The sequence below is a fragment of the Toxorhynchites rutilus genome, chromosome 2, assembly GCF_029784135.1.
Source record: "Toxorhynchites rutilus septentrionalis strain SRP chromosome 2, ASM2978413v1, whole genome shotgun sequence".
In the NCBI taxonomy this organism is placed as follows: domain Eukaryota; kingdom Metazoa; phylum Arthropoda; class Insecta; order Diptera; family Culicidae; genus Toxorhynchites; species Toxorhynchites rutilus.
Window position 1 is genome coordinate 183,870,735 of NC_073745.1, and position 12,826 is coordinate 183,883,560.

General features: G+C 40.1%; 1 protein-coding gene across 1 annotated transcript in view; it reads right to left on the reverse strand.

Annotated features, from left to right (window-relative positions):
* The window catches only part of LOC129768321 (homeobox protein caupolican), a 102,550-nt gene extending 93,571 nt beyond the window's left edge, over positions 1-8,979 (reverse strand). Inside the window, exon 1 of the mRNA XM_055769882.1 lies at positions 8,110-8,979. Within this exon, the coding sequence (XP_055625857.1) occupies positions 8,110-8,208 (99 nt within the window). The 5' untranslated portion in view covers positions 8,209-8,979. The remainder of the gene's footprint in view (positions 1-8,109) is intronic.
* Between the last annotated feature and the right edge of the window lie 3,847 nt (positions 8,980-12,826).

The following is a 12,826-nucleotide window of genomic DNA, read 5'->3' on the forward strand; positions in this document are numbered from 1 at the left end:
GAGGGAACTCGCCAGCCAAATGAATCAATCGTTCCCTTGAACAGTTTTGCAGTGTGTGATGGAGCATTATCATGCCAAAAAATCACTTTGTGTTGCCTTTTTTTTGGTACTGCGGTTGTTTTTCACCCAAAGCTCCATTCAAATTGCCAGGTTTGAGTAGCTCGTTATAGTTCAAACCTTTCTGATCCCACCAAACGCAAAGCACATTGTGTTCCGCTCAGAGCGATTCGGCCGAGCAATCGATATTAACGGTTCCCCTGGATCTACGCATTTTTTGACGCCTGGGATTCTCGAAATAAATCCACTTTTTATCGTCAGTCATAATCCGATGGAGAAATGATTTTCTTCCGTACCTGACAGCTTCTTCTAATGTGATTTCTCGGTTTTCCTACTGTCTTTCGAACCCATTTTTCGTTCTTCTCGACCATTCCCATGACCTTCAAACGCATAAAGGTGACTTCTTGAGTCACATTCAAATTATTAGCGAGTTGTTTTTGTTGCGTTTGAGTGTCATCTTCTAAAGGTGCTTGCACCACCGAACTTTTCCGTAGGTTTTTCACGCCCTTCGTTTCTTACGTCAAATTCACCATTTTCATTTTTTTAACTCCTTAAAACACTGCGATTTTCCAAGAGCAAATTAGGCGTAAGCTTGGACAGAGTTGCGATGCGATTTTGCAGTAGTTTTATTAGAATGGTAGAAGAAAATCGATGCTAGTCGCAAATAGTACTTTTCAGCAGTGTTTCCACAATAAAATCTGTGTTTTTGGTCTCAAAAAAACTGTATTGGGAACTGTGTAAAATTTTTTTCATAATATCAGCTTTGGTATCATTGATTGGCATAGTTATTACGAATTTGACGATGTTGATGGTATCATCCGAGAGCCGGAACTGTAGTGGGAAGTGGGGCTAAAGTGGTTACTCTATTTCCACCTCCATCCACTTACTGCTACAATCTCCGTTTTTTCGAAGAATATTGTAGCCTAACTTATTGTTGTTTAAGATAGCAAAATAGTACATTGTTTATCACAGTACATAAAACTGTTAATGCATTAAAGAGGATCATGATTAGGATACGGTCTGATAGAATTTCCTCACTCCAAATAAATTAATCGTGTATATTTTTATTCAGTTTAGTTTGATTTCATTTAGATTCATATTTTATCTCTGCGCTCGCCCAGTTTAGTAGCTTTCGTTTTTACAACTTCAACACCAACGCAGATGTCATGTGGCTCCTTCAGATGCTGTTCAAAATAACCCAAATCTTTCGGTCGCAGATGAACCTCTTCAGGTTCAACAACGAATTTCGGCTAGAGCCATCTTCAGAATCATCAGTCATCATCAGTACTTTCAATGATTTGAGCCTCTTGATACTTCGTAAATTGAGTTAATCTGTGTTTTTTATCTCAAAAAAACTGTAATGATATCTGTATAAAATTTATAGGTATTTATAGGTTATAGGTATGTTGAAGCATAATCTCAGCTGAGTTAATCTTATTCGTTCACTTTGGGCACCTTGGGATCAAAGATAAACTAAATATCGCAATGCGTTTTCCCAACACAGACTAGACCAATTTTCTCTATTTTGAACGGATTTTAGCATCACTATTGGAAATTTTATAATTCTATTGCAATATATTGCTAGGGAGTGTTCAGAATCTATAGCTGCAAAAATATCATGCATGCCTCATGAAATAGCTAAGCAAAAAGCGCATAATATTGAACAATTTTCGTAACGCTACCGATATCTTTTTTTTTACTCCCTATATGTTCCTGAAAACGTATGAAGGATGGCACAGTTTTTTTCATCACCACTCCACTTTAGATCGAACAGGGGAGATCAGTACACCAGACTACATAAAAATGTCAAAGAGACTCCCATTGAGACCGATTCAAATGCTATCTGAATAAAATTGGTGAGATGATTAAAAATATAATAAACATCAACGCTATAACTAATTTTGGAACTTTCTTTTAAAAAAATCCAAAAAAAATCTGTAATCTGTAATCACAAATTCTTGGATTCAGAAAGTATGAAAAATCTGAATAAAAACAGATTATTCTGTAGATATGACGAACCTGCTACTCAGGCATAAAGTCAACATTTCAAAGCTTTCGAAAGCTTTTGTTTTGAAAACCTTTTCTGAATGTCCAAACAAGGCAATGTTGCCAATGATTGTCATTCTGATGAGGTTTATTGATTGTTGTTAAATTTGTACTCGAGATCTGCTTTTGCAAACGACAGGTTTTGGTCCATCGTGTCTTTCTCGATGAAAATAATGGTTCTGTTATTTTTTCTGGATCATTCTTTGAAACACTTGGTTGGAAAAAGACTCTCTGTTGCGGCGGATTTTCACAACTCTGGAAACAATTTCGCTACCATTGAATAAGCTGCTGATTGAAAATATCGATATTTAGGCGAACTTAAAGTGAATAAAGAGCAGCTTCCTTTCGTTCTATAAATGCCTAATTTGAAGGCGCGTTTTTAACTGCAAGATGTGCATCGCCAAAGGGAACTGGGAAATGTTTATAAAAATACATAATAATCTTGTCATCTGAATGATTTATATTAGTATGCTAAATTAAACGGACTTCGGTTCTGTTGCAAACATGAATTGTCTGTCAAATGAACGTCAAACGACAGACTGAAAAAAATGTTATCCGGGAAAATCCTCTGTGCTCTTCAGCCGAAAGTTTTCATTATTATTATTATTCACTTTTATTCATCGGACTGTTGTCTACATGAAATGACCTAATACTACTATAAATTTCTAATGTTTCTAATTCGTGCGAGGAATTTAGCAGAAGATTCTTCAAATTGAAACAAATCTTCGACAGTCGTAAACATACGGATCATAGCTGTGAGTGGTTCATTATACCCGAAGGTCGTTCGATGATATCTTGGTTGAAGCAGCGTTCTAGCTCGTAATGCCCTCGGTGGCACTCGGATATCCAACAACGAGAGTAGCCTTGGGCAATCGACCTCAGCATTCAGAAGCTTTGCAACAAAAACCGCTTGCTGATTTTTTCGTCGACGTTCTAAGGTTTCCAACCTCAGCAAATTGCAGCGATCAGAATATGGTGGGAGATTTTGCGGATCGCGCCATGGTAGATTTCGCAACGCAATCCTGATGAACTTGCGCTGAACACGTTCGATCCTCAAACTCCATGTTAGCTGATGAGGAAACCAAACCGTCGAAGCATTTTCCAGGATTGGGCGTACCAGAGAGCAATAGAGGGCTTTCAGGCAATGAGGATCAGAGAAATCTTTTGAGATTTTTGACACAAATCCAAGCTGACGATTTGCCTTAGTGATCAGAGCAGAGCGATGGAGGTTGAATGTTAGCTTCTGGTCCATATGAACACCTAGATCACTGAATTCATCGATTCTATGAAGTATTTCTCCGTTTATGGTATAGTCGTAAGTGATTGGTTGCTCGACGCGATAATATGACATTGCCAAGCATTTGGGAATACTGACCGTAAGCTTATTTCGACGGCACCAGTCAGTAAATATATTCAATAACGACTGAAAACGCATACAATCCTCAACAGTCCGCACGATGAAATACAACTTCAGATCATCCGCATATGCTAGCTTACATCCATCTCCAAGTGCAAGCAATACATCGTTGAAGTACAAATTGAACAGCAAGGGGCCAAGATTGCTACCCTGCGGCACACCTGACATATTTGTAAAACTCGAAGAAGTAGTAGAATCCAATTTTACACGCAAACACCTATCAGTCAAATATGAGCGAAGCCACGACGTTAACCTTTCAGACACGCCAAGTTTTGAAAGTTTTCCCAACAGGATATCATGGTTGATGGTATCGAAGGCTGCTTTGAGGTCGGTGTAGATGACATCTACTTGGGCTCCATTTTCCAATTGCTCGAAACAGATCGTTGTAAAACTAAGCAAATTAGTGGTAACCGAACGTCCAGGCATGAAGCCATGTTGATCACTGGAGATGTAGCATTTGGTGCTCTCGAGAATGATGCTGCTCACAACTATTTCAAACAGTTTCGAGGCAGATGAAAGATTAGTTATCCCTCTATAGTTTTTAACATCTCGTTTGTCACCTTTCTTGTGAACCGGTACCATAAAAGACTGCTTCCAGATTGTTGGAAATTTCGACTCAACGAGAGATTTGTTAAATATTTTACACAGCGGCTCAACGAGAACTCCATTCGTACGGCAATACACAGCAGATGGAATGCCATCTGGTCCAGGTGCGAAGGTACATTTGATTCTCTTGACTGCATTATTTACCATATTGGGCGTGATTTCAAAGGCATCAATGTTGACTAGATCCACCGGAACATCCGCAACAGCTGAGATAAGGTCCTCCGAATTAACTGATTCCGAGGTAAACACTGAAGAAAAATGAGTGGCAAAAAGTTCACATTTCTGCTCGCCGAACGATGATTCAACATCATTTAAAAATATGCTGGGAGGTATAGTCGAGTTCTTCCGTTTAGAGTTTACATAGCTCCAAAAGCTCTTTGGGTTTCGCCTGAGATTAGTTTGGACTCGCAATACGTACGATTTGTAGAGCGATGAGTTTAGATTACGGTACTCGTTGCACGCCAAGTGGAAAATACGTTTATTTGCCAAGCAACGGTTACGTCGAAGTCTGCGTTGCGAGGCATTACGTTTCCGTTTCAATTTTCGTAACAGCAAGGTGCTCCAGGCAGGAGAAACAGCAGGTCGACGAGTTGGGACATTCGAATTCATCCAATTATTTAGCACGGAACACAACGTTTCAGCCATTTCATCAACATTCAGTCCATCAAGAAGATCACTAACGCCAGTCAGGAAGTCATCTAGAGCAAGGAAATCAATCTTCCTGTAATCTAACGCAAGCTCAACATTCTCATTCATATTATGCGACTGTGCACAATCATCGACCAAAGGTGGAGAGGAGATGACAAGAGGCGGATGGTGAAGGTCAGCTGGTAGAAGTGGTGAAACCGATCTCGAGATTTCCACAAGCAAATCAGAGGAACAGAAAAACAAGTCGAGAATTCGTCCTAAGTGGTTGTACTCAAGATTCCTTTGGAGCAGATTAAGGAAATCCATGCTATCAATCAATAGGGAGCTAGCCATTGATAAAGGAACATAATTCACGGGTTGGATGAGACCATCAAAACAACTCCAGGAAATTCCAGGTTGATTATAGTCACCGCATACTAGCAAGCGATCGTCATCGGAGCCAATGTTCCCTAGTTCGTGGATGGACGCAATATGCCCATTTAGTACGTTGAGGTCTTTGCTCTTGTCTGGCGGAATGTAAATTGCACACAGCAGTAGTCGCTTGGAGCCAATCGTAATAGATGCACACACCTGCTCTAAAGTTTCGCCGCTGGATACAATTATCTTGTTACTGACGAATCGATGGTGTACGGCAATTAGAACTCCTCCAAAACTCGATTTGTTGCTATTTTTACAGCTTCGGTCGCATCGGTGCACAGTATAGTTGCTACCAAAAAGCTGCGTCGAATTGATGGCGTCGTTGAGCCCCGTCTCGGTTAAAATGATGACATCAAAATTACAATCCAGGGTGTTGCAGTAGAAATCGTCGATCTTGGTCCGCAGTCCTCGAACGTTTTGGTAGTAAATCCATAAACGACTAGCTACGCTGGTTGAGTTCTGCAACAAGCAATCATCAGGCGCGGGAACAGTTGGTGAATGGTACAGATACCCACCTCTGGTGGAAACCCTAGGCTTCTCACCATTCACAGAATGTCGTCGCGATAGATGATTATTGGTAATGGTGTCAACCCTAGGATTTCCACCGTCCAGAAGACAGAACCTTAAGTAGTTGCTTGAGCATTGCCGTTGGATGCACGCTGGTTTTTTGGATAGCCGATGAATTCGCGGAATAGTAATCCATCGGGCCAAGTGGATGCGTCGAGAGCGAGGCCTTTCAATGATAGATCCAATCCGATTTTGAATGAAACGAAAGTCAGCTTCGTAGTATCTGCCTCCTTAGGAACAAGACGTACCACGTCAGCAGGACTGGTCAAATTCAGACAACGAGAAGTAATTTTTTGAACATCGTCAACAGTTACTAACGGGTGCAATCCGGATAGGTATAGCCAGAACTTAGGAGCGGGGATAGATGGTGTCAGGCATGGCAGAGACAAGTCACTGAGATCAATTTTGTTGGTTCCGCGGACAGAAGAAGTACCAATCGGTTCGCCTTCATTACCGCGACGACGTTTAACACCAAGTCGGGGCCAGGTATTTTCCATCCTTGGTCGAGTCGGTGGACGCCCGGCAGAGTTGTCGATAGAGATGCATTTGTCCACTTTATCACTCATCGATTTCACCAATTTGGTTAACTGTTGGACCTGAGCGGGTAACCCATCAGTTGACGAAGCAGTGCCATTGATCTCGTCGTGTAGATAGGTTTTCACACTTCTACCTCCCAATTTATCTCGGCAAGTCGCACATACGAATACTGCCTTTCCTTGGGAGAACAGATCTTTGCTTGCACGACTGAGGTTGAAACCACAACATTGCGTGCTGATGTGGAAGTAAACCTCACAAAAGCCACAACGCAGTGGCTCGATTTCATTTATCTCCAGCTGGCATTCTCCGCATTGTTTTCTCTCCATCTCCCAACAAACAAAACAGACGGTGAAATGACGGAGATACGGTTTCGAGTTATATCCTTCGGGTCGCCAAAACAGTAAAACACAAATGAACTTCACAATTCTGCGATGTAGACAGGTCCAATTAAACAGTCAACGATGAAAACAGATTAAAATATTACAGTCAAACTAGTAAAAAAAACAAACTTTTGACAATGTCCAATATCTTTCTCGAAACGTCTTGTCAGATACTTTCTCGAAACGTCTATACCTGAGATCACTTCGGGTAAAATCACAATTCAAGATCAACAATTTCCTGGAATGCCCCCTAGGCTTTCCAAGAAATTTTCAAACCCAAAGAATCCTTGACTTATCGAGAATTGCTAAATATGATCAGTATCAGGATCAGAAATTCATAGGACAAGAATTTCATCTGAAAATGAATGAATAACGAGTAATCTCATTCAAACTATATCAAGTCTCATTTCAGCTTCCAAAGGTATAAATAAAATCGCTTTTGTATCCAATTCTTTGTCATTTAGAAGATCTTTAAGTGTGTAAAAACGCGCAATTATTCGATGCAAGCAAAGGGAAATCTATAGAGAAACAGTTTCTTTTGAACCTTTTAACTTTGAGCTTTTAATTTGGAAGACAAAATTATTAGGCTCATTAGAAGAATATTTGGTAATTTGGTTTGCCGATAATGATAACAAATGATCACGTCAAAACGATGGCATTTAATTGAAATTGAAGCAAAATATAGAAATGTTATGATTACCAAGCGACGAAAATAAGCGATTTCATGGATCAGAAAATCCATCGCATATTTGAAGTGTTGACTTGTCCCGGAATCTTGATGATTGGCAGCTATTTGCAAATATTCTGACGAAAACGAGCATTTTTTTCCCGCAAAAATGACTGTTTTATGATTTGTTTTTGCTCCACTTATAAGTAACTCATTAATTTTAACAGAACCTACTTCGATCGCTTCTATGAGATCGAAGTAGGTTCTTTTTGGCTCGCATATCAGCTTTTAAAGTAGGTTCTGTCGGTTGTTGCTTCATAGCACACTATGTTTCCAAAACAGCTGCCGCAATCACGTTTTGCAAGCGGTGAATCGCAAGCTTCTCGCAAGCCATCAGAGACAGCATAGTTCAAACCAGGTTTGCTCTCAATTGCGTCACTGTGACAGCACTGAACATCGGTCGATTGCGATTATTACGATGCGAGTACTACACGCTGTATTGTGAGTCTCCTCACCACCATCCCCATTTGTCTGCTCTTTTTGCCCGCTCAGGCTTACATAAAACAATTTTTCACTGTCCGCACCTTAGCCACCTTAGGCCAAAGTGTGTTGATAAACCACCATCGGAGGTGATGGATCACCTCTAAATTGAACAAATTAGATAGGATTGTTATCACCGCGAAGAGAGCACCACATTTGGCGGCCTTCGAGACAGCGCGACGATACGACACGAGTTGTTGATACGCGCGCTTAGCCTACGAACTCACCTGGGTAGTGGGCGATCCTCGGAAAGGAAAATGTGACATGGTTTTCTCTCCGCCTGGAATGCTGGACCGCCGTTCACTGCTTAACACTGTCTCAATCATTCACTCTGGGATATGCGTACCTACAGTGCTATGATTGGACTCCACTAACTCACATGTATTTCACGTATTTTGGGGCGACCTGTTGTTTGTGATTTTGTGTGTATGTTTTTTTTCTGTCTCCGATTGACACTATTGAAGCACAACAAAGAAGCACTATTGCTGCGAATTGTTAATCACTCGCGGCTCACTCAGATCATCCAAAATATTGATTCATTTTTCCACTTTTCGTGTGTATCATTCATAACGCGCGAATGCACTGGTGCGACTTATTCGATAATCCATCATCCATCGATTCTTGTTCTAATGAAACCCACTGCTATGGCACACACACACACTTTATTTGTGTAAAATCACTGCACTTTCATAATTAATTACAGAGGCTTTCGGACAAATCACGGCGCGAACGGTAAAACGGTGGAGCACATGCTATTGATAAGAATCACAATCCAAAGTCACACACGTCGTTGTCGATACTACCAGTCGATGACAGCATTCGGTGAACACGGTTCTGGCAAGCGTCAAAACACCAATCCGCGAAACGGTAGCCGTAACTTTACTGCCAATAGCTTGTAATGTCACCTGGTTGATTATTGTCACTACACAAAACCCCGACGAAACCGAACGAAACGACGGCTGCCGCTACTCTTTGCTGCTGCTCACTGCTCGCTGGCTGCTACTGCTGCTGCTGCTGCTGCTGCTGCACTCGTTCTCGCGCACACGACATACATAACAACACAACAACACTACACTACAATCAGCATTACAACTGTCGCTACACAAAGGCCCAAGACCCGTTCCGAGCTGAAACCGGCTGAAACCGTCAAAAAGAGGAGGTAATGGTTGACACCTCCTCCTATTTTTCTCATAGCACAACATTTTATTTCGCTTCTTTTTTCCTCGCTCTCTTGCTCTCTCACTCTCACACGCGCATTCACTCGCTTGCTTCGGCTCGCTCATTCGTTCCTGTTTCAATATGTATACCACACAAACACACACGCGCGCACGTACAAACAGTGCGCTCCGGAATAAAAACCAAGAACCCGATTTTGTTGTGGCCCATTGAACGAAGCGAGAGAAAAAATCGATGCAAACCTCTCGTTTCCAAATGCACACATGCGCTGCTGCTCACGCAAACGAGCGCTGCTCCTGGTGAGCGCGTGTGCAATAGTTTTTTTTCCTCTCTCTCTCTCTCATTCGCATCCGCGGAATTCTTTCTGGTTTATATTTTTTTCGCGCAATATTTTCTCGAACCGCTCACGCAAACGTGTGAGTGAGTGTGCTTGGATGGGTGAAAAAAAATCATCGCACCAGAGAAAACATCGAAGCGTTCAGCGCTGCGGAAAGAAGCATGTTCAGCTGAGCGTATACGCGTGTGTGGGTGAATGAGTTCTCGCTCTTCCAATTTATGCGGCGCTTCTGAGGGTTTGTTTTGTTTTGCGCCTTGTGTGAAGTGTTTTTCTTCTGATTTTTCCGTCTCTTAGGTGCATTTTTCTCTATTATTTCACCGAAAGAGATCATTTTGCTGTGTTGGTGAGCTTTTCGCGGACAGTTAGCTCACCTACGGAATAGTGATGAGAGAAAGGGTTGCCGTTTTGAAGTTTAATTATGATCGTCTGTAGATTTTTTTTCCATTTTGCAATGCAGCTAAATATGTTTACGATCGCGTATCTTGAAATTAGTGCTATGTGTTCATCTTAGAGCACATTTCAAACCTCAAAACTGCCGTTCTACGCATAGTTATCCCATGTTCCGAAATCAGCAACTGAGAAAAACGCAATCAAATTTTCTCGCATATTTGTCTACCAAAAGCTTTAAGCATTTCAATTTAGCAATACACCGGGTTTTTTAGAAGCACTGTACTATTGTTTAATGAAATGTGATGAGATCCCTTCACTGAATCAATCAAGCTTGATTACGGGTTTAAAAATTCATGGTGGGACTGTTATGCCTAGAATATCAACATGGGACAATTGAACTTGATGTTGTTTTTTGATACACTGGGAACAAACAATATTTTTTTTGTGTTTTTCCGAAAGATCATGCATAGAAACATCGTTTTATGAAGAAATGAGTGATCTGCAACCACCTTCGCAGAATATAAATCTCATTGTAATTAGGCATTCACTAACAAGGTGTACACGTGTTCTGTTAAAGTTTGTCTTATTTGTTTGAGAATTAGTTCGTTCTTCCATACCAGAAATGAGTGCATTAGCCCTGCTGAAAGTGTGACATGAAATTCTTGTACTTGAACCGATTTATTCGATATGGATCTACAAAATATACATGGTGGGATAGTTATGAATAGAATATCAATGTGGGACAATTGAACTTGTTGTTGTTTTTTAAAAAACTGGGAACAAACTATATGTTTTTTTTTGTGTATTTCCGTAAGATTATGCATAAGAACAACGCTTTATGGAGAAAAGTGAAAATTGTTAAAAAGTAACATGGGACAAGTATGCGTAGAACGACAGAAAAGAAATGTTAATTACCACAAACTACACTTACAGTTGTTACGTTTACATCTACATAGAAAGACGTCGGTTAATCGTTCGATTAATTGAAATTATCGAATATCTTCAATTATAATTGAGTAGTTTTGTATCGAAAAATGCAAAATAAAAATATGAATACATCGATTAATCGTCGCAGTAATCACGATTAATAAAATATGCATTTTTAAGTTAAGATATAATCAAGTGTAATGTAATTTTCATCCAAAAAATTACAAAATAAAGTGTCCGAAATTTGAATTCAATCTGTCCGAAATTTGATTTAGTGTCCGAAGTTTGATTCTTATTCGCTTCATTTGAAAAGCATTTTATCCGATGATTTTTATGTTTTCAATCAAATCGGTACCAAAGTAGAAAGCTTAAAAGCATATTGAACTAATTTATCGAAAATATCAACCAAATAATACCTGTACATAAAGCTTAGATCTGTTTTCTGCATCATATGCCTTAAGCGTCCGAATATGATTCAGAACGGTATATACAGTGATACAAACTCGTAATTGTACCCCAATATGCAAATCTCTTTTTCCTGTTTTCGAAAATCGAAAACAATATTTTGGAACATTCTATTTAGATAAAGTCATAGTGTCATATGAGAGTGAAAAGGTTTACTATCTGTTTTCAGAATGATGGTTTGTATTTCTCTAGATTGTTGATCTCCCGACATCAATCCCTGAAAACGGATAGCAAACCTTTTCACACTCATATAATACTATGACTTTATCTAAATAGAATGTTCCAAAATATTGTTTTCGACATTCAAAAGAAGGAATAGCGGGGTACGATTACGAGTTTGTATCACTGTATAGGCTGACCAAACGTACGTATTTTTAGCAATTTGTATCGGCCTTCTTTAAAGAGATGACTTATCTGCCAATAAAGTTACTGTTAATTATGATGATTTTCTTAGAATCTTGGAACATAAAAATTAAGGCAGTATTTTTGACTAGCTTTGTGCAAAGAGTTCTATAAATATAAAGGCTTAAGACCAAGACAAGACCGCGGGTCCCTATGTCTGAGGCAATGCAAACATGGTTGATCCATGTGATTGCCGCAGGAAGTACAATTCTAAGGACAAAATTGGAAGGCATAGGAGTTGAAAAACTCCTGAAAACGTCGAACGAGTAAGAGTTTTATTTGAGCAGTGACCAAAACAGTCTGTGCACAAATATATTGTGGCCTCGCTTTGGTTTAAAGTTCCATCTCTACAAAATCATATTAACCCAGGAAATTGAATGGAATTGAATGTACAGAATCTGTCGCAAAAGGCATTGTGAAGAAATGCTTCAGCCAATCTCTCTACATGAGTTTTTCGCGAGTAATATTCAGTGCTTTAGTTCGCTCTACGCTGGAATATTGCTCATCGATTTGGAATCCATATTACCTGAATGGAGTCAACAGGATTGAAGCCGTGCAGAAACGGTTTATTCAGTTCGCTTTACGGTGTCTACCGTGGAACAACCCTCATCTGCTGCCAAGTTATGAGAGCCGATGCCAACTAATAAGTCTAGAAACGCTACATGTACGGAGAGATCTAAACCGCGCCTTATTGATGTATGACATCTTGATGGCTAGGACAGAATGCCCAGTGATCCTCGAAAACATCAATTTTAACGTTCAATCTCGAACTCTACGAAACTACGTCTTCCTTCGAGTACCTATTCGTCGTACTAGCTATGGATGCAACTCAGCCGTTCAAGGCCTGCAGCGGCTGTTCAACAAAGTAGCTTCGGGTTTCGACTACCATATTTCACGAAGTGCGGTTCGGCGAAATTTCATTGTTATGATAAGAAATTTTCATTAATATCATTAGGACAGTAAAGTGTCTATTGATTTACCAAATAAATAAATTAGTAGTTTAAAATGAAGGGGATAGCTTCCACCGGATTGGGGTTGCAAACAAGCAGAACCATCGCTACTGGGTGGTTGCCAGTCCAAGGGAACCCTATTTACACTCTCCAAAGGTTAGAGTGTTCAGATTTTTAACCGTTTCAGCATCTAAGTCCAATTCAGCGCATGGAATGTGAAAATGGCGACAAAAGGCTCTCTATCGCATCAATGAGCGATTATTTTGAAAAAAGGTTCTTTTTCGATCCTCAGAGGTT